The sequence below is a fragment of the Populus trichocarpa genome, chromosome 11 (assembly GCF_000002775.5).
Source record: "Populus trichocarpa isolate Nisqually-1 chromosome 11, P.trichocarpa_v4.1, whole genome shotgun sequence".
NCBI classification, from domain to species: domain Eukaryota; kingdom Viridiplantae; phylum Streptophyta; class Magnoliopsida; order Malpighiales; family Salicaceae; genus Populus; species Populus trichocarpa.
This window is the reverse complement of record NC_037295.2, coordinates 3,691,858-3,715,004: the sequence shown is the minus strand read 5'-3', so window position 1 is coordinate 3,715,004 and position 23,147 is coordinate 3,691,858. Positions and strand designations below refer to the sequence as shown.

Here is a 23,147-nt window from a genome sequence, read left to right as displayed (position 1 = left end):
TTCCACATAAAATCAAAACCAGCTGTCACCTTAAATAGAATTAATGCATGCACAATCATCACCACGTCTAACCACAAGTATATCTCAAACTGATCGCTAATCTTGTTTGCAACTGCATGCTGTCTGAACAGATTAAATTTTGTCGTGTGTGTGTGTGTGTGTGTGTGTGTGTGTGTGTGTATAACAGATTAAATACTGTCGTGTGTGTGTGTGTCTACAGACGACACACACTGACACACACACGACAGTATTGAATCTGTTCAGAGTCTTCAGACAGAATCTTGTTCGCAACAGCATGCTGTATATATACACACACACTGCAATACTTATAAATTAATTATGCGGGCATCGACCTCACTTTATTAATGACTTTAATATGGTTTGGTACTGTAGTAATTTTTGTTTTTTTATACAATCATAGAAAAAAAATTATTTGTTTTGTTAAATAATTTCTATTTTTTTTGCACTGAATCTCACATATAATTATATTTTAAACCATAGTTTCGTAGAAGTTATAACAAAATACTTTTTATTCTTGGAGGCATGCTTTTATTTGTTTAATTTGCTCCTAAAAATATATTTTATGATAATTTTAATTAAACATGTATTTTTTTTAAAGTACAATTAAAAATATTTTTTAAAATTTATTTTTTTAAACTGCACAGAATCTACGACAATCCTAAAGAAACTTCATTTTCAAAATGAAAACTTGAGTGTCTTACGTACGCAACCTATAGAAATACAAAAAAACATGTTATAGAAAATTTTACAAGTAATTATCGCAACCCCAACAAATTTTACAATTAAGTCTTAGATTAGGAATGAATATTAGTTAATTTAATCTGAATTTAAACCTGAAATCAATCCAAAATAAATAAATAACATTAATTTTCTTTTAAATGCATACATATATGCTAAGTTAATTGTGTACTAAATAGTTATAAATTATTATATTTAGGTTTGGATCCGGGTTATTGAATATCCAAAACTGGATCGAGTTATCGCAACTAATATTTTCAAGTTTGGATCCGGGTTATATCGGATTTGGATGTTGAAAATAGATACGAATTCAAGTTCAAGTTGAGATTAAATAATTATTTTAGGTTTAAATTAAAATACAATGTTACGCTACCCGATCCATAGACGTTCATTGACATCTCTACAAGATAAGGGAGAGTTAATTGATTAACCCTTGGGTTTTTGCACAGTGGCTTGAAATGTATAAAAAAAGATTAAACAGATAGCAGTTATCGCAACTAATATTTTCGTATATCTAATTAAGAGAGGATTAATTATTGTGGTAAGTTCTTAAGAGAAGTGTCATTTTCTTAATGGTTCGAGCGACAAGAGTATCAAGGTTGGTGAAAAGATCTTTAATAGCCGCATTAATTGCAGAACCTTGGGAAAATGTTGGTGGGCAATCAGAAATTAAAAAAAAAAAAAAAGTCTTGATCAGGGACCACAACGAAGGACTGTGATGGGGCCAAAAGAATTCACCTTTTGATAGATAATCCTTAAACAATAAAGGGGGAAAAAGAAAGTTGAATTTTGAAAAATAACAGACAACCAATTAGAGCGACCATGTCAGCGGACTTACAAAAAAAAAAATTTATAATAAACGTGTTTGAAGGTTTATGCACGTAAACCTAGAGAGTCAAATAATTCAAACCTCTTTACTTCCTTTTATTTGTTTTTTGCTGTGTCTTGCCTAATCAAATGCCTGGTATTTTCTCCTGATCGGTCCAAATTTAGAATTCTCTACCTTGAAATCAAACTAGCTAGCAATAAAATTCAGTCTTTCTATCAATTTCACTTTGTAATCTATAAATACTAACGCGTCGAACCCAGTTGAAGGACTTATAAAAATCACAAATAATACGACCAAGTTCTTTACATTGTTGTCCACAGATTTTTGTTATTATTGTTTGCCCATCTTCTTCATCAAGCCATGCAGCAGCGTTCAGCATCGACAGCCAAGAACTTGGTTCGTAAAATCTGGAACCACCACAACCAAATCCAATCCCTCAGACGACCACCCTGTGATGTCTTCATTAATCATCGTTGCATCGATACCAAGAGGACCATCTCCGGGTTGCTCTTCGATCATCTTTCTAGACTCAGGCTCCATCCATTTTTGGATAGCAAGAACATGAGACCTGGTGACAAATTATTTGACAGCATTGATCGAGCTATCCATGAATGCAAAGTTGGGATTGCTGTGTTTTCGCCGCGTTATTGCGAGTCATACTTTTGCCTCCATGAATTGGCTTTGTTAATGGAGACAAAGAAAAGAGTTATACCTATATTTTGTGATGTCAAGCCATCTCAGCTTCATGTTAAGGATAACGGGCGTTGTCCTCCCAAAGAGCTGCAAAGGTTTGCCTATGCTCTTGAAGAGGCAAAGTACACCGTTGGACTTACATTTGACACCCTCGAAGGGTATGTGTACCATTTTTAATTACTTTGGAGCACAAAATGTTGAACAAAAAATACTAACTACTTCTACTAGTATTATTACCTATTATTTCATTCTACTATAGTGTTAATTTTAATGTCTGATTAATTTATATATGGTTAAATGTTTCTAATCTTGATCTTTTTTTTTATGCAGGGATTGGTCTAAATTCTTGACAACCGCTGCGGAGGCCGTCGTTCATAATTTGATCGAGGTGGATGGAGAAGAAACACACAAGGAGCGTAAATATTTTATGAAGAATTATTTCTGAGAAATCAAGATGAAGCACACATAAATGCATCCAAAACCACATGCATCGTGACTTGATTAAATAAGCATGAAATTTTTTCATTTGTTAATTTTTGTAACGATCAATTGTTCATTCGGAGATTTTTTTGTTGTTTGTAATTGTAAACAATAGAAAAAACAAAATACAAAGAGACCAGAGACTATAGAGCTAGCGAGGTAAAAATCTAACAATGTTCATATGTTCATGTTCAAATAAATTTTTTTTTGGTATGTTTGTGTTTGTATTCCATTTCTTTTGTTCTTATGAATGCATTCTCTCTCCCCCTAGAACAACGAAATTGGCGATGTTTTGCTGCGAAAATACCTCAGCAATATGCCTACATTAATTTAACAAGTTAAGAGCGTGTTTGGTTGTGTCTTATGACGGAGAGGCCGGCTAAAAGAAAGATGGTGCACGATGCTGCATGCGTGCATTGAAGACAAAAAACCTAAATTAATAAATAATCATTCGACACATAAGAGAGGAGAGAGATAGCCACCCTTAATAAATTTCCAGGAAGCTTTTGTGAAGGTGGCAGGTGGTGAGCTTCAAGAAAGCCATAAAATTCTTCCTGGGCTTTTCTAGAAACCTAAAATATGTACGAGTAAAAGATTAATTGGTGTGAAATTAGATGAATTAGTCTTTATATATATCGATTTAATTCAACTATAATAATATAGCTGTGAGGGATTAAAATAATAATTACTTTATAAAAAAAACAACTCCTATGTTGAATCAATTCAAAATTTAATTAAACAATAAACAATTAAATGGTGTCTCAAGAAATATTTTAATTTCTTGCATTTACTAAGCGTATTGAATAGGAGAGTAATATGTAATAAATGAAAGTGGATCATGCATCTACATTGAAAGTTTAGATTATTTTAATCCTGAGGGGTGTAGCTCAACTGATCAGGTCCTAGATTTGCTTTCTACAGGTCATCAGTTCGAGTCTCATAAATCTTAGGGCCATTGGAGGCTTACATGGTCGTTAACTTCAGGACCCGTGAGATTAGTTGAGATGCACACAAACTGGACCGGACACCAATATTAATAAAAAAAATTTAAAACTATTTGGATAAATATTCCTAAGCCAATAAATTAAACATATAGTAATAGAGCTAGACTAAGAAGGAACAAAAGGCTCAAGTAAAATCTTGGAGTCCATAACTGTGACCTCGAAATAAAACGGTCATGCACCTCTCCTTGAATTGAAAAGTTTGTAGAAATTATTACATGACCTGGTTCATGTAAATTAAATCAATCATATTATCGATCGATGACTCACTAGAGCAGGAGTGGAGATAAGGGAGGCTGGTCCCTGCAAGAAATTTTTTTTTCCAGCCCCCTTTAAGTTCATTTTTAGTATTTTTATAAGACACCGTATAAATCACAATATTTTGACCCCCTTTAATTTTATGTTTTGGTTCCACCCCTGCACTAGAGAGAGTTGCTAACAATTATTCTCCAAATAATTTCTTTTTTTTTTTTAAAGAATGAGCAACCTAAATCAAATCTCTATTTTCGACAATTATTTAACAAATAAATAAAACAATTATGAACAGAAGCTATAAAAGGAATGCGTGTGTGTGTAGAAAGGGTACGTAGCTAGCGTGTATAAAATGGAAAAATAATCAAAATTCAATGGAACTTGGACATCGCTAAAAATAGAGCCGAAATGGAATATACCTTGAATGTTTGAACTTGTCATCATCGATCTTCTCGTTATTTATTAGCTAGGCTAGTTGTATTATTCTAGCAGACATAAATTCCCGCACACAAACATCCTCCATGCATGACGACAATCAAGTTATCGTCCCTGTTCTTGACTATATATACATATACATCGATCGATCCTACCAAAATCAAAATCTTGCTGAGATAATATATATCGGTGCATGCCTTGTATTGTTTTCGTTTTATAATATTCTCTCAAGCTGTCCAAAATTTATACACACTGACACACACACTCATCATTCTTGCACTGGCGGATTCTCATGTTGCTCTAACTTCTAAGCATTCAAGCTATATAAAACTAAAGATGAGACGTTCAATTTCCAGGCAAAACAAAGAAATGAAATTATCGAGAAATTATAATGCATATGTTATGTGTTTTCACTATTACGTCCATACAATCTTGCCTGTCCATACCACTTAATTAGTCATGTGAATATTTTATCTGGAGAGTTTCTTATCAAAGTCAAATCTAAAATGATAATTAAAAAACTAAATTTATTTGTTGCTACAGTTGTCATTCTCAAATAGAGTTTGACCCGGTAAAGATTCCACGTCCCAACTCCCAAGCTAATATTTTTTTTCAATAGAAAACTGAAAAAAGGGGATAATTTGTTTTTTAGATCTTATAAATTATTAAAAATCTAAGTTAAGTCATGGAGTTTTATAAAAGTTAATGAACTATTAATTTAGTATCAAACACAATCAGGATTGAATTTCAAATTAACAAGTTGTTGAATCAACCTAGCTAGTGACTGAACCGAATTTGACAAGGGTGTCATAGTAGTAGTTAGATGGATATATAGACATAGCCAAGAAGAAAAGAAAAAGAATTGAACCGACAATTCACCGAAAAGCGTAGGCACGGTGGAGGCAATTGCCCTCTAGAAACGGGACAAAGTTTTGTGTGCTGCGAATTGACTTTTTTGTTTATGTTGATGTTGGGGGAGTTTCTTTCTTGATTGTGTGTTTTGGAGGGTTTTAAGGGCTGTAAATTGACTTGACATTGACTGGTACGATCATCGAATGGTGCTTGATTTGATGATTATCAACATTCTGGGCTCTGTAGCAGTGAGAGAACACGTGTTTTGGAAAATCACGTGTGTGGCAGCGGTGGAGACAAGACTTCCATGAATGAGACAGTGGGTCTATCAGCCTCTTTATGCTAGAGGTTGGTGACGATTTCTAGCGTCTATCTCTTTTCTTTTCATAACCAACCTCTGTATCTTTGTTTTATTAGGCCCTCTTCTTGTATTTCTGTCCTTCGTTGCAGCCATACGCATGAGTTAAATGTTATTATCTAATTTGAAATTTCACGACCTTTCAACTCCACTTTCACGTACGGCTATTTTAACTTCTAGAAAATTAAACTTTAAAGCGTAATTATACATGGAGTTCGGTGTAAAAAAGCAAAAAGTATCTATCTAACTTTTTCCATGTAGTTAAATAAAAAATCGAACATTCTTTAAAAGCTTTGTACATATGATGTTGCGGCTATTCGTAAAACCTTTTCTCTTCAGAAATTTTTTAGAAACATTACAAGGTATGGAATTCTCATTTATGGCTTCCATATCATCTATAACCTTAAACAGATTCTCATAAACATAAACAGGAATGTATGTATATATATGTAGATGTGCATGCATGCATGTAAAAATTTCTTATAAATTATTGCAATTAGAAATTTTCGTGCGAGTTCGAGTATAAAAACAAAGATTCCAATGATAGCAAACCACCAGCTACTTTTTTAAGAACCATGTAATTATAATATATTTGCTCATGATGATCAATTAATATCTTAAAGTACAAACCATCGTCACTACCATTATCATCATTATTATTTTATTATCTTCTCCATTATTAAAAAGAATTAAAGGTAACTATAAAGTAGATCTTGGATTTGAACTAGTGAGAATAAAAAATCTATAATCTTTAGCTAAAATCATGTTCTCCACAACCCATGGAAACACAATACTTTATCTTGCTATTAAGCTTATATTTTACGTCTCTAAAAACATGTATAAACTCTTAACTATGTATAAAAGATATTTATTCACTTTCATATTATTTGTGGTACATCGTAGTTAAAAAGAATTGATGGAGAAAGGTTCATCATGACAACTACAGTCTTAATTGACACATCTTAAAAAGACTTAGACAACTTTGTATTAGAAAGCATAAACATGATCCTTTCAAAAATGGTTCTATTCATTCTCATTGTCACTCCATTTTGCTATAGATTATTTGGAACTGTCTTCTTAAGCATAATATCATGTTCCTTACAATAGTTCTTAAAATAGACTCGTATATTCACCACAATTATTTATTTGGACACATTTCAACTTTTTATTGATTTCTATTTCAACTTTAGTATATAAATCATTGAAGACATCAATGACTTGATCTTTGGATTTCAAACAAGTGGCATAAATCTTTCTGAAATAATCATTAATAAAACTAACAAAGTATACAACACCTCTAAAAGACTTACCAATCATAAAGAAAATATTAGTATAAACTAAATAAATAAAAAATAGATTTTCTTTATAGAGTTGATATATAAAATGCAGTTTTATATTGTTTACCAACTAAACAATAAGTGCAAGTATTCAATTTTAAACCTTTTAAATAAAGAAGAATTTTCTTAGAAGGAACTCAAAACCTTTCTCACTCAAATGCTTAAGTAGCTTATGTTATAAGTCGATGAAGGATCTTCAATTTTATTCACTTTTCTTTAATCATCTTGGTTTGTGACATGTTGAGACCTATATTCTTGCCTTTAACAATAACCATACAAAATTTGGAGATCTTCTATCTATTATCTCTAAAGAAGCCTTATTCATCAATTATAGATTAAGAGTAGGCACATATTGGGCACAAACCTAACATATTTTAATCCCAACTTTACTTGGTATTAGTTTATAACCAAATATCACAAATGCTTAAAATATTAGCCATTCATTGATTTTACATCTTAACTTGACCAAAATCACTGCTAGTGTATGATGTAAAAAAATTATGTTAGGAGGTAATGTGGTAAAATATAGTTGAGTCCATATTTCAAATGGTATCTTAACTTGTATGATTGATATAACCATCATCCTAAACAATAACAATATCACTCTACAACCCATATGGTATTATGATGTGCAAGATTAACATAACCATCATTCTAAATAATAGCAACATCACTGTTACAAAGAATTATAGCTATACCATTTTCTTTATTTTTGTATGCAGCTTTACCATTACGATATCTCCTATACATTTTACAATAAATTTAGAAATTTCTAGGCTTGTTATAGTAATAAAACTATGTTCCCTTCCTTGATTAAGGTCTCTCTAGTCTTATATTCTCTCTTTGTATCACCAGATTCTTTATCTTCCTTACTGTAAAGAAATTTGTTTTGGCTTCTCTCCTGGTTTTCTATTATAAATGCATGCAACTTTGAAGAGGTTGATCTTGTTTTTTCTTTCTCTTCATTAAGTATATTGTCCTTTTCTTATCTTCAAAATGATCTTTCATTTGGAGTTGATGATTGAATGACACCACCAAAGTCTCCTAACTATTTGGTAATAAATTGACAAGATTAGCATTTGTGCCTCATCCGCTTACTGAACATTCATCAATGCCAATAGATTTAAGAACCCTTGAAAGTCATTTATGTGCACTCCAATAACTTCACAATCCTTGTACTTGAAGTTTATAAGGTCTCTAATTGTAAAATCTTTATTTTATATATTTTTCTTAGCAAACGTTTCTTGTAATAAACTCCACACTATGTAGCAATCATTTTCTTGAGAAAATATGGTTGATGGACTTAGCAAATTTATAATAATAGTAGTGACTTTTCTATTCATTGAGTTTTATTTTTCCTCTTTTATTTCAGCAATGTTCTTTCCTTTGCATTTAAGAAGCAAAGACAAATCCTTATAGTAAAGGTGATCCTCTATTAAGAAAGACCAACCTCTACAAACAAATACCAAGATACTTGTTGCACCCGACATCGCAGCGACATTTAAAAATTTCAATAGAGAAGAACATATATCTGGTATCTTGTTCTTAGAGGGAAATCTCTTAGTTAAGGAGTCGTCACCTAGTATTATGGTCACTAGAAACCCTAAATGGTCAACAAAGATTCTATGGTACGAGACTGGTTACACAAGAAAAAAGATATTATCACCTCTTAAGCGTCCTACCTGAGGTAGGCTGCATTGTTGGTTTTGTCTTAAATTGTTAAAGGTTTGCTTTGTTTTATTTTTTTGATGGTCTGCTTATAATATTTATGACTCTAGCGCCAGAGAATATTCGGCTACAAATATTTCCAACTTTGACGTTGGTAAATATTACATAATCAAAAAATAAATATATGGTATTCCTGACTCTAGCGCTAATTAAAAACCAATACAATTTAAATTGAAAGCAAAATATATTTTTATTATTTTTAGAAAAAAAGAAAAGAAAAGACAAATATGTATTGCATACTAGATTCACATTTCACAGAACAAGTTTGCAATCCAAATAGTTAGTAAAGTCATAAAAAAAGGTGTGAGGAACCCACAAATAAATAAAAAAGGGTTCCTGAATTTGGCTAGATATCAACATAAGAAGAATGAAACTAAAAGGAAATGACATAAAAATGTGTTTTGCATAATTCACTTTTATCTTTTTTTAGGCTGGATCAAGCCTAACCGTATTGACCCAGCCGACCCAACCTAGTCACTAGCCCAAGTTAGTGACCGGTCTGGGCACTGTTGTAGCCATGCATGAATTATTCATGCATGCCTGCAACAGTACCAGGGTAATTATATTTCAAAAGTGGGGGAAATGAAAGGCTAACCTGGTACTAGGGACGAAGCCGAAGACAACGCTGGCTGGACAATTCTCCTCTCTTTCCTTCTGTTTCTATTTTCTGTTTGTTTCTCTCTGGTCGTTCTTCTCTGGTTTTCTCTATGCTTTTGTTCTCTAGCTTTCTTTTATTTTTGTGTTGTTCTCTGGGTTTTCTCTATTTTTGGTTTCTTATGGTTCTTTTTTTTTATATGTTGTTCGGGGGGAGCTGTCAAGATGGCAATGAAACGTGAGGGAAGGGTGGTGTGGTTGGTGTAATTTAAGTTAAGAGGTGATCATCTGATGATTGTCGTTGGAGTTTTGAAGGAGATTCTATAGTCCCTCTCCTTTGTTTTACTCTGCCTCCTGGTTTTTTGGTTTTATCTTTGCTTCTTTTTGTTTTTTTTTTCCTATTGTATGTGGCCTTTCTATAGCTTTTATAAGGCAAGAGAATGCCCTCTGTTCGTGCCTCTGGATAATGAGGTATATTCATTCGTGTTTGAGAAAAAACACGGGGACTAACAGTCCTGTCATTGCAGGATTGTTGGTAACGACCCATTCTGGCATTTGGAGATACATTGTGTGGGAGAGGGATATTGGGAAGCTGGTTGGTTTGGTAAGAGACGTGACCCACAACAATTTTGGTGCGATTTCTTCTTGCTGAATCGGTCTTCTCTAAGATGAAGAAGAAGGTGATGAACGGTGGTTTTAAAAATGACACCGTTTTTTTTACTGAAATGGCTATTTTTAATTTGCCCCCTGAACTTCTGACATTTAACAATTGGGCCCTTATTCAAGGAAATCTTTTTTTTTTTTAATTTTTCCCTGGATCAATTGCAATTGGACCCCTGAATTTCAGCGTAATTTACAAAACATCCTTTAGTTTCTGAATTAATCAATTTAGTCCTTAATTAACTCTTTAACTTTTAATTCTTTCAAAATTACCTTTGGAAAAATCAATTAACCTCCTATAGTATCACTGCCTATTCACTTTGGTCATTGGACTTTAATTTCTTGCAATTTTGACCCAAATCAGCCCCAAACTTTGGTATTTTTTCAATTAAGTCCCTAATTTCATTAATTAAACTAATTCCAAGTTTAATTAAGTCCCCAAACTTATCAATTCTTCAGATGTTTGACCAAATTGACTCCCAAATTTATAATTCCATCCTTATTAGTCCTCAAGCTTTTAATTAGTGTTGTCTTGATCCAAATTTCAAATTATTTTCGTTCATTTTCTTTTTATTAATATTATTTTTTGGAATTCAAAAATTGGGTCATGATAGTTGCCCCTTCATTACAATACTTGATATAAAAAGCCAAAATAAAATTAAAAAAAAATATACTAAGTATTGTAAAGAGAGGGCAACTGTCATAATCTAATTTTTAAATTCCTAAAATAAACAATATTAATAAAAATAAAATGAATGAAAATAATTTGAAATTTAGGTCACCCAACATCACGGCGACCTTTAAAAAATTCAATGAAGAAAAACAGATATCTAACATCTTGTTCTTGGCAGGGAAATGTCTTGTTTAAGGGGTCGCCACCTAGTATTATGGTCACTAGGAACCCTAACTGGTCAACAAATATTCTATGGTACATGACTGGTTATGCAAAAGGGAAGATACTATCACTCCTTAAGCGTCTTACTTGAGGTAGGTTGCATTGCTGGTTTTGTCTTAAATTTCTAAGGATTTGTATTGTTTTGTGTTTTTGATGGTCTGCTTATAATATTCCTGATTCTAGAGCCAGTGAATACTCGGCTACGAATACTTCCAACTCTGGTGTTGAGCTTTGTTCTTGATAGTCTTGAATTTTATCATTAAACTTATCACTAGGGGGTGTAGGAGGATGGTGCTTTTTATTTTCCCTTGGATCTTGATAATCATTGATTAACCTTGTAGCCATAGCCAACTTATTTTCATTCCCACCTACAAAACCACATTTCAATCCTTAACTAGACATAGCTATGCCTATATCTATATATGTAATATAATTTCATCTTTATCAATTTAAAGGGCAGTTCTTTGTATTGAATTACCTGAGATCATTTGAGTTGAATGGTGTTTGAAGAGATGGTCATCACCATAGCAAAGAACAAACAAAAGTAACATGAAATCTTGAGGAGAATCATTCTGAAAACCAAATATTTATAATGCTAATTAACTTTTATAAATGTAGAGTGTAAAAAGAAAAAGGAACAAATTATTTTAATAATATACCAGACACAAACTTGGCTATTTGTTACCTAAGTGATAGATCATTGATGTTTTGCCTTATCAAAATATGGTGGAGATCTTTTAATCATTTCGTAACCATTTCTTTGATATCTTTTATTATTATTATTTTGCCATCATAATGGACATGTTGTTCCTCATAATACTTATGTACCATGTAATTCTTACAAGTTACTGGTGTTACTAGGTAGATAATTTATGAATTCTATTTTTACATTAACAAAAATATATGTTTTTTTAATAAAAATATATGTTTTTTAATAAAAATAAATGATTTATAATTCAAGGATAAAATGATTAAGTTGATGGAAGACAGGGACCATCAAGTTACCCAACTAAGTTTTGCCTTGGAATGGGTTTGCCTATCAGACTTAGAAGTATCCTTACTTAAGCAATCCAACAAGATTCTGAAGGTGAAACTAGAGACTACCAAAGCAGACACGTGGAATATGCTTGACTAAAGGCATTGAGAGACCTTCTTGATGAATTCCTCACGGTATTTAGGGGGGCTCATACCTTAGATCTGCCTTTTAAGGATAAGGTGTTTGCATTTATAACCAACCTTTATTTCTTTAATCTATCGAAGAGGTAGTGGTTGCCTTCTATTCTATATTTCATTCTAACCTCATTCCTGATTTTGCCAAGATCTTTCTAGTATAGGTTGTAACTACTGCATGTAACCAGTATTTAGCATAAGAGCGTGATGAAGATTTGAATGAGGAGTTTGATCCTGATAGAGTGTAGTAATCTTTAGTAATTGTCCCCGGTTCTGTGAGGTTCTATACTTGTACTAAGTACTTTTGATTTCTCTTTTAATTATGTATTAAGTACAATGAGTTTGTATAATATATGTTATGTGATTTTCCTTTTTGTCCAAACTTGTTTGATATGGTTTAAGCTTAGATGGGTCTAAAGCCCTATGTACATACCCAAGGTCTCTAAGGGTGGAAGAGCTAATGTCCTCCATACAAGTAACCACTTGGTTTTGAGAGATGAAAGTAGAAAAACATAATTGAGAAATTACTTTTGATGGAATGTATACTTTAAGGAATTCATGTTTAAAACAGGAGAAAAAAAGGAAGCTTATATCTGGAATTTTTTTTTTTGCTAAAACTAAAACCTTGTTGTTCTAGGATTATTATCCCCCAACCAAAACTCGAAGTAATCTCTTTTTTATAGTTAACCCTCGAGTAATTCTTGGCGATGGTGTTGAGGCCCCGTGGTTCTCTTATAGAGTTAACGATCCGAGATCACATTGGCAAGTGAGATACCTAATGTCTTTCTAATGATAGCATGAGGCCCAAAAGCACCACTTGAGAGTTATAATGATCTAAGATCACATTGATGAATGAGAGATCAAAGGTCTCCTTAGAGATAACATGAAGTTTGGAAGCTCCACTAAAGAGTTGTGACGATATGAGATTGTCAAAATTGGTTTGAATGCCCTTTTCATAAGGTTTCCCTTTATTATATAGAGAAGATTTACATAATTAATGGCATATTTCCAGCACCTAAATGCTATACAAGGTAAGTAAACATCCCTAAAATAGTACAAATCAAATCCCTAAATTATCTCCGTAACATACTCCCTTCAAATTGGTGCTGGTAGAGTAATCAATTTGTCACCAAGAACTGATGTCGGTATCGAGAAAGAGCTTTAATAAAGATGTCTGCAGTTTGATGTTCGGTGGAAATGTGAGGAAGAGTAATCACATGCCGGTCAAAGGATTTACGTATGGAATGACAATCGACTTCAATATGTTCCGTACGCTCATGGAAGACAGGATTAGCGATGATCTGAATAGCACTGGTATTATCAACATAAAAAGTAGTGGGATGTTGTTGAGGAAAACCAAGTTCACCCAATAACCCATGAAGCCAAGTGATCATGGAGCAGGCGGAAGACATAGCGCAATATTCAAACTTACTGGAGGACTTGGAAACTCTGTCTTGCTTCTTACTCTTCCAAAAAATGAGTGCATTGTCTAAAAACATGCACTAGCTAGTAACAGAGTGACGAGTATTTACATAGCCAGCCCAGTCAAATAATAACCCACGTGTAGAGGTGCCCTTCAAATATCGGATAATACGACAAACAACAACTAGGTGAAGATTTCGAGGGGCCTGCATAAATTGATTGATCTGCTGCACAACAAAAGAAATGTCAGGACGAGTAATCATCAAGTAGTTCAAACTCTCAACAACTTGCCAATACAAGGATGGATCTGATAGGAGGTCGTCTTTCTCTTGACGAATCTTAAGATTTACCTTTAAAAGAGTAAGAATGAAATTACCCAATTGGAGACCAGCTAATAAAATTACTTCCTCTGTGTATTTGTGCTGGTGTAATAATGTACCAGTTAGAGTAAACTGCACCTCAAGGCTAAAAAAGTACTGCAAGGGACCATGATCTTTCATGTGAAAAGAGGCTTTGAGATGTTGTTGTAATTGAGTAAGAAATGCAATATCGGAGCCAGTAATCACAATGTTGTTAACATATATTAGAAGCAAACTGACTCTGAGTAAAGCAAAAACCAGGTAGAGTAGAGCAAAATTTATAAAACCACGCATGCGGAGCTTGTTTCAACCCATACAAATATTGGTGTAGTCGACAAACCTTTGAGGAAGGTGTAACAACCATACTGGGAGGTAGAGATATATAGATTTCTTCCTTTAAATTCCCATGTAGAAAAGCATTATTCACATCCATTTGCTGGAGAGACAACCCTTGTGATGTAGTAAGTGCTAAGATAGTCCGTATAGTAGTCATTTTAGCAACAGATGAAAATGTCTTCTCATAATCAATACCATACTCCTGTCAATTCCCAAGGGCCATGAGACGGGTCTTATATCGGTCGAGTGACCTGTCAGAACGAAACTTGACTAAGGATACTCATTTACAACCAATAGGTTTGACACCTAGGGGACAAGTCACAAGATCCCAAGTGTGATTGTCTTGAAGAGCTTGGATTTCTTCTTGCATGGCCTGTTGCTAATATGCTTAAGTGGCTGCCTGAGTATAAGAGTGAGGAATAGAAACAGTGTTTAAAGTGGCAGTAAGCGAGGTATGAGAAAAACCATACCTATCTGGTAGATGTGTAACCCAAATAGGGCGTCGAAGTGTAAGAAGCATAGAATCAGATGACATATCAATATCTGGAAGAGGCGTTGAAGAAAGATGTCTATGATACACTACACCTGGTTTAAATTGCTTAATAGAAGAAGGTACATCATCAAAAGTAGGTAGGAGAGTAATAGGAGGATCAGAAATAACCTGAGACTGAAAGAAATATTGATTTTCAAAGAAAATCACATTCCAGGAGATCCGAAATTTGTTTGCATGATCATCATAACAAACAAATCCTTTCTAAGTAAGGCTATATCCCATAAAAGCACACATGACAGACTAGGCATCAAGCTTGTGACGATCAACAGGTGGCTAATGAACAAAACAAACACACCTAAAAGTATGGAAGGATTGATACTAAAGAGACATGCCAAATAATAAAAAATAGGAAGAATCATAATTTCAAGTGGCAATAGGCAAACTATTGATCAAATAAATAGTAGTGCATAAAGCTTCTACCCAAAACTTAGAAGGTACAGACGAATCAATCAGTGAATAACATCTAAGAGATGACGATTCTTACGCTTAACGACACCATTTTGTTGAGAGGGTATAAGGACAAGAACGCTGGGAAATAATCCCTTTTTGCTGATGATAAGCCTAAAAGGAATGAGACATGTATTCCCCTCTGAGTCGAAGCGTAAGGTTTTGATACAAGTACGAAACTATATCTCAACAAGCGCAATAAATTTTTTAGAAACAAAGAACACGTCAGCTATAGAATGAAGAAAGTAGATCCAAGTAAATCGACTATAGTCATCGATAAAGATTACAAAATAACGATATTGACCATGAGAAATAATAAGACTGACATTGGTTGAGTTCATGGTCCGGGTTCACCCTAAATAAACTAAGACGTGTGAGGTGAACACTGTGCAGACGCACTGTTCACCCTCTCATCTTTTACTATGAACGAAATTGGTCATTGTTTTTTTTTAAGGTTTTGCGATAAATTTAAAGGGAAAATATGTAAGGTGAACAATGTGCAGTCGCACTGTTCACCCCTTCATGTTTTACTGTGGATGACATTTTTTTTTTTAGGTTTGTTATAAATTTAAGAGGAAAAAAATATTAAACCCAGTTAAGTTCATGGTCCGGGTGCACCCCACAAGTTTTACTGTGGATGACACTGTTCTCTTTTTTTGTTTAAGAATTTTTTTTTCTCTTTTTTGTTTCTATTTTTTAAATTAATCTTAATCTTATTTTTATTTATATTTAGATTAATATCTCTTCTCTCTTTTAAGTTATTTAGAAAGCCTATTTGAAATAACAATTATTTTTAATTATGCTTTTAATTTTTGATGAGATTTTTCTGATTAATCTATATATTTTTTAATATTTTGTATAGATGAACTTTATTTTTGAAAATAAAAAGAAATTTATTTACAAATAATATTTCTAATATGTGCAGCCTTACATATTATTGTTTTTCCTTTTATTTTATTCAATCAATTTAATATGTGTCTATTTTTATTATCATTTGATTGAATGAAAAATTATTTTAATTAATAAATTTAGCAAACATAACCGTTTAAATGTCATATCTTATAAAATTAAATATCTTGATTTACACATCTCTATTGATTTTTCTAGTTTTTATTTTTAGTCATCGTTTATGGTTTCTTTTCACTTATTAACACACATAGTTCTCAATTTAATTGATTACATATATGTATACATTTTTTTAAATACAAAAACATGTTGAAAAAGATTTTATATAATTTTTTTTGAGAAAAAAAATATCTAACCCGCGGATCAAACATCTATTATCTTCTATTTAGTGTCTATCTTTTTCTACTTTGAAATGGAAAACCATTAACAAAATACTGAAATTGCAATAACAAAACAAATCCAAGAAAAAGTCATGCTCATAGATACCATGTATGTTTCGACTTGAAAAGAGAACAACAATTAGTTATAGCACTAGATGCTATGCCTGCGCGATGCCGCGGGCTTGTGGCATGCTTGTGCGTTGTTGTAGGTTTGTGAAAAAAATAAATAAAAAATTATATGGAGATAAACTGTTGCAATCCACAATGTTTACAAGAAAAAAACTACAAAGCTAAATTCTTAACCAGCTTAATATTTTAAAAATAAAATGAACAAAGAAAATTTTAGAAAAAATCATAACAAAAAAAAAACAAAAGGAATAAAAACCATGCAGGAAAACACTGTAGCAATCTATAGTGTTTCATGAGAAAATTTACAGTTGTAATTCTTAACCAGCTCAATATTAAAAATAATAATATCGAGAAAGACAATTTAAAAAAAATTCATAACAAAAAAAAATCATGTGGGAGAATATTGTAGCAATCTACAGTGTTTTAAAGAAAAAAACTACGAAATTAAATTCTCAACCAGCTCAATATGAAAAAAATAAAATCAACAAAGACAATTCTGGAAAAAAAAACAAAAAAATCATAAAAAAGAAAAAAAAACCATGTGGGGAAATACTGTAGCAATCTATAGTGTTTTAAAGAAAAAAATTACAAAACTAAATTCTCAATCAACTCCATATTAAAAAAATAAAATCAACAAAAACAATTCGGAAAAAAAAACACAAAAAAAAAAGAAAAAAAAAAGAGAAAAGAAGAAGACAATTTTGGGGGAAAAGAAAAAAGCAAAAAAAAATAAAAAAAATAAAAAAAACATGTAGGGAAACACTGTAACAAAACAAAAACCATGTGGGGAAACATTGTAACAATCTACAGTGTTTTAAAGAAAAAAAACTACGAAACAAAATTCTCAACCAGCTCAATATGAAAAAAAAATCGACAAAAACCATTTTGAAAAAAAAAAGAAAAAAAAGCATATAGGAAAACATTTTAGTAATCCATAATGTTTTAAAGAAAAAAAACTATATAACTAAATTTTCAACCAGTTCAGTATTAAAAAAAATCGATAAAGATAATTTAAAAAAAAACACTAAAAAATAAAGATAATATTGGGAAAAAAAACATGTAAAACCCAAAAAAAGGGGGGGGGGGAATGTGGGGAAAGGAAAAAAAAATGAAAAAAAGGGAAAAAATGAAAAAAGAAAAAAAAATATGAAAAAATTACCGTACTCTCTCCACACTTTTTTAGAGTGTTTGTTAATTAATTGGAGAGGCTTTGCTTGATATGATTGCTTTTTACAGTCGCAAGCTCAGCTTTTATGTCAACAACAAAGGAAAGACATGCAAGGCTATCAAGTCCCTCCCTGTCTTTGAAGTTCAGTTCGTATAATGGAAGTTATTAAATTAGAGTTTTTCAAGTTTTAAGTGTAGAGAAAATCTATTTTATCTGTTCAGAAATTCAATAATTTATAAAACTATCTTGAAAATAATATACAAGACTGTTTAATAAATAGTAGCTAAATCGACCTAAACTAAAAAGGGAAAAACATTCCTTAAAAGTTAGGAAAAATAAAAGAAATATATGAAAATAAAAGGAAAATAATAGAAAAAGAAGCTCGTTTCACACGTTAAAACTTCTTGAACTTGTCAATAGTATTGACTCAATACTCGTACCATGTTGAACAGTGCATATGCCCTTTCTTGACGGAGAGATCCTTTTGGTAACATTTTCTTTTTGTTCCACATTTAGACCATAAAAGATATATTGACTCCCAGTTCGAAATTGACAGATTAAGGCACATAAACAACCATATGTAAACCTTCCAATTAGTTCATAAGATGTCATTAGTCATATTCGGTGCTAGGCCTAACAAAATTTGAGTTGTCAAAAGCTCAAATCATTCCCATTCACGTAAATAATTTGAGTTGTCAAAAGTTCAAATCATCGGTGGATAGAAGTGACGACTGATGGTACAAGAAAAAATCAGAAAAAAAGTTTCTTTTGTTTTTTTTTCGGTGTTTTAACCTTGAAAAAATCATAGCTATTGGCATAATACTCCTTAATATTTGTTTTTTTTAAGAGGATGTTTGGTATTATGGTAGTAGTTATTTTTTAAAGTGTTTTTTACTTAAAAATATATCAAAATAATATTTTTTTATTTTTTATAATTTATTTTTAATACAAGCACATTAAAACGATTTGAGAAGATCACAAAAATATTAATTTGAAACAAAAAAATAAAATAAAAATTTAATTTTTTTAAAAAACACTTTTAAAATGCAAAAACAAACAGGTTCTAAGTTACGAAGAAGAAAGCAATGTCATGTACGCACACACAAACTTTTTATACTTTTGTTAACATATTCTTTGCAAATATAAAATTTTATACAGGGTTAACGCCATATATTCTAGTCAATGATGACCAGTGTAAATATGCACCACATTCCATGTAATTAGATACCTCCTTTCTTGATCAATGATTATTTCTTACCAGATTGTCACTGATAATCATCAATTTCTCTATCAATGGAAGGCCATTGGCAACAAACCACCACACCAAAAAGAAGAGGACGCGGTGGCGTTTCATGGTAGAAAGATATTTTTGGCTGCTCAAAGGCGTTGCATGTGCCACTCGATGTGCACGAGTGCTTCCCATGCATCGGCCACATGTGCCTATACCTTTTGATTTTTTTGGTTATTTATATTTAGTTAAATATCATATCACTCCTAAGCTGACTTGATAATAACAAAATAAATTAACGTGGAAAGACGGAAAAAATCCCTTGACACCAGTTTCAAAATTCACTTGTAAGGGCATTATGGTTATTTTATTACGCTTTTTATTTCTTTAATGTTTTATATTTAGTCAAATAACAAATTGTCTCTTAGCTAACCTGATAATAACAAAAAAATCCATTTGAAAATATAAAAATACCCATTAACGCCAGTTTTAATTTATTTTTGTTTTGAAGGATATTTTAGTCATTCTACTATGCTTTTAAAATGAAAAAAAAAACATATATGTTCCCATCAACTTGATATTACTTTGTAAAAAGATTTTTAATGCTCTTAATAATCAGTGTTAAATTTTTTTAATGGGAATTGCAAAACTATAAAAAAAAATACTATTCAAGTTAACAATGTCTTCACTCACTTCTTATAGTATTTTTCAATGTCCAATTAACTTTTGTTAATAAGACTTCACTAGTTAAAACCAAATACTTATAAATGTGTGTCTGGGATTATATCAAGGAATTTCTTGGGCTTTTTCATTCATCATAAAGGTATTGAAGTAGACTAAAGCTGGATATTAATTTAATATAAAAAAACCATTAAATTTTATGTATAAAATAAATAAAAATTATAGATAAAAATGAAGCTGTAAAATAAAGAAAAATAGATTACATAAAAGAGGCTAAGAATATATCAACTTATAATCAAAATAAAGTTGAATACTAAACTAAACTAATTAGAATATAAATCTTACTTATGGATTGTTAATGAACATAACATAATCTTTTAAAATGTCTTTTCCTAGTTTGGTGGATACTCAGTCTAAATTTATAATCATTAGTCTTTCTGTAGTGCAATATATGTCATGCATGTGCTTAATTAGGCACTATACCATTTTAAGGTTTGTGTGAGACCAATGAAAAATGATGTCAAGCGACGAGTAATGTTAGGATGTATAATTTTTTACTATTAAAAGTTATGTAGTGAATTACACAACATTTATTATAAGTAAGGTGTTCTAGATCATAAAGAGCAATGGATTATAATTAGTATCTAATAAATTGAATTATCAGTAAATCATTAATTAATTATAAAGTGCCACATTGATTGATAAAAAGATTGATTATTCCTAATATTACTAGTAGACTACATATTCATCAAATTATGGTCATTAAGAAAATTAGAAATTGATGGTGTAAAAAAAAAAACTAATCCATTCAAGATTGTCAACAAGTAAGCTTAATTTAGCTGACAGCAGGTCAACTAAGGTTACTAGCCAAAAGGTCCAACAAAAACTATTAGCTAGCAAGCCCAATCAAAGTTGGGTGGTTAACTATAGGCCTAACCGAGGTTGGCTTAAACACAATCTAACCTAACCTCTTATTTGCTAACTAAACTCTTCCTCCATGACTTAACCTAACCCTTTCATCTCCCAACCAAAACTCCTCTCATTGGGCCAACCTAACCCTCTCTCTCATCAAACCATAAATGATTATAGAGCTACCCTACTAGGCACACACCATAATAAAAGAATCATTCAACCTATCTCTTTTCATTACTACACGTTTAAAAAAGGGTACCCTTTCACACCAATAGTTATCTCTCTTATCATTTCCCAACTTTTTCTAAGAGGATACCTACTCTCTCACCAATAACTATCTCTCTCATACACATACCTAATATAAAGTCCTTATTTTTTCCTAAAATATACATCCTTTGTGTACTTAGATTGATTCTACGACTACTTTTCTGGTTTGTAATGGAAACACTTTCATGCCAATAATTATCTTCTCAACATTTCTCACATTCAAAGCCACCTTTTCCAACCAATAACAAGCAAGATATAATAATCAATTACTCAACTTTTTTTTAAAAATATTTTACTTAACCATAAGGGAAGCTTAAGTGATTGAGTATATAAATACACTTAGTCATTAGGTAAGTAGAACATGTCATAAACACATGATTTCATAGACAAACTCACTTGACTCCATTACTCTCATGTTCCACATACAACATTGTTCTCCCTGCCATACATTTTCTCTTTACACATACATTTCACTGTTTTTACATTTACTAACTTAAGCATTAGAGGGTTTCCTATTCTAACAAAGAACTTATTTTACAAGTCAGTCACTAGCCTAAAACACAGTCATAGAAAGTTCAAATCCAGCATGAAGTTTTCACAACTTTAATAATGGCGTCATCTATGAGAAATTGAACAAAAAGCTAGTTTATTCTTATCAATCACAAAAAATTATTACATGGTAAATGATTTGGAAATTATTGGACGTGATAGGTGACTTATCTCTCCACCATAAGAACTCCAACTCCCTTATATATCCACCAACTCTCTCATCAAGTACAAGTGTTCAACAATGTTATTTTATATATATAAAAGTAGCTTCGCACTCTTCCATTTCATCAATAAAAAATACAACATACATCTCCATTATATGCACTAAGTGCATAGAGATAACTCTATTTTCATGAAAAAACAATATGCAAAGTTGGTCTAATACTTCAACTTTATAAAAACTCATTCCTATTATGACATTGTATGAGCTTCTAAGAATGAACATCGTTCCCACCAGGTAAGAGATTCTCCACTGTTTCATTTAGTGTTACACACTCATCTCTCTAAAGATTGTGTCTCCGTAAAGATTAACTTGGATAGTTATAATGACTTTACAGATCCCACAAAGTATATATAAACGCTAGAAGCATCATAGATCTTGTAATGCAAAACAATGATGTTATGTGTAAAATTTTCCTAACAACATTCCATGGATTTTCTCAGGTGTGGTATCATAGCTTTGAGCCTAGCATCATCCTTAGCCTTTAAAATATTTTCATTAAGCTCATCTCTCATTTAAGCACTAATATAACAACTGAAAAAAGCATGATTGAACTTAAGAGCAAAAATATTTCTTCATGTCTCCAAAGTTTTCAATAAAAAATCTTTATAATAAGATCTTTATGTCTCCATTGAATTCTCTATATATCTAAACTTACCATTAAAAAAATAAGGATCCTTTTCTTGGTTTTCATTAGGTATAGTTTAGATATATCTTAGATAGATGTGTAACCAACTAGACAAGATTTTCAGTTAAATTGAAACCTGCGAACCTTATACTAATGATCTACAAAGATGGGGAAGAGAATATTTACATACATAAGAGAATACGTTTAAGAAATTTCAAAAATCCCGTTGTTATCCAAAATGTAGTTATTGTTTTTGAAATCAACCCAGCCGATAGTTTTCAAGAAAATTAAATTATTACTCTGTTTTCAAACATTCCCATGCTCCCTCTTTTAACCTTTTAAGTTTGATTTTTAAGAACAGGACCTAGAGAAATATTTTTCTCTAAATGCATATAGAAATAATATAAAAATTATGTTCTAAAATTATTTTGAAAAAAAAATCAATTGACACATAAATTAACCGGAGCATAACTTCTTATGGTGAAATGGAAAAAAAAAAACATTTAGCACATGAATTCAAGCATGTTTAACAGTATATGGTAGATATTGTTTTTCGTTTCAAAATGTATTAAATTAATAATTTTTTTATTTTTTAAAATTTATTTTTAACATCAGCATATTAAAACGATCCAAAAACACTAAAAATTTATTAAATTAAAAATATATAAATTTAAAATTTAATAAAAAAAAATTATTTCAATCACAACTTCAAACAGATCGAATAACCTACCAAAACTGCCAAACATCTCTTAGACATTTATCTCTCTCTCAAAACAAAAAATTGTTTTTTGGACAGAAGTGTGGGCAATTACATAAGAAAAGCATGACAAGAAAAGCGTACAAGGCAGTTCCAAACCTCAGACTCTTAAAACCCGCCCTGCCTCTTCCCCCTGATCCCCCTCCCCATTTTTTTACTCTT

The 23,147-nt window shown here is 31.5% G+C and overlaps 1 protein-coding gene across 1 annotated transcript; it reads left to right on the top strand.

Annotated features, from left to right (window-relative positions):
• Nucleotides 1-1,828: 1,828 nt before the first annotated feature.
• On the top strand, nt 1,829-3,018 carry LOC18102981 (TIR-only protein). Its single transcript, XM_024611572.2, has 2 exons — nt 1,829-2,439; nt 2,612-3,018. The coding sequence occupies exons 1-2, from the start codon at nt 1,949-1,951 to the stop codon at nt 2,724-2,726; spliced, it is 606 nt and encodes a 201-aa protein (XP_024467340.1). The 5' UTR covers nt 1,829-1,948; the 3' UTR covers nt 2,727-3,018.
• The last annotated feature ends 20,129 nt before the right edge of the window (nt 3,019-23,147 follow it).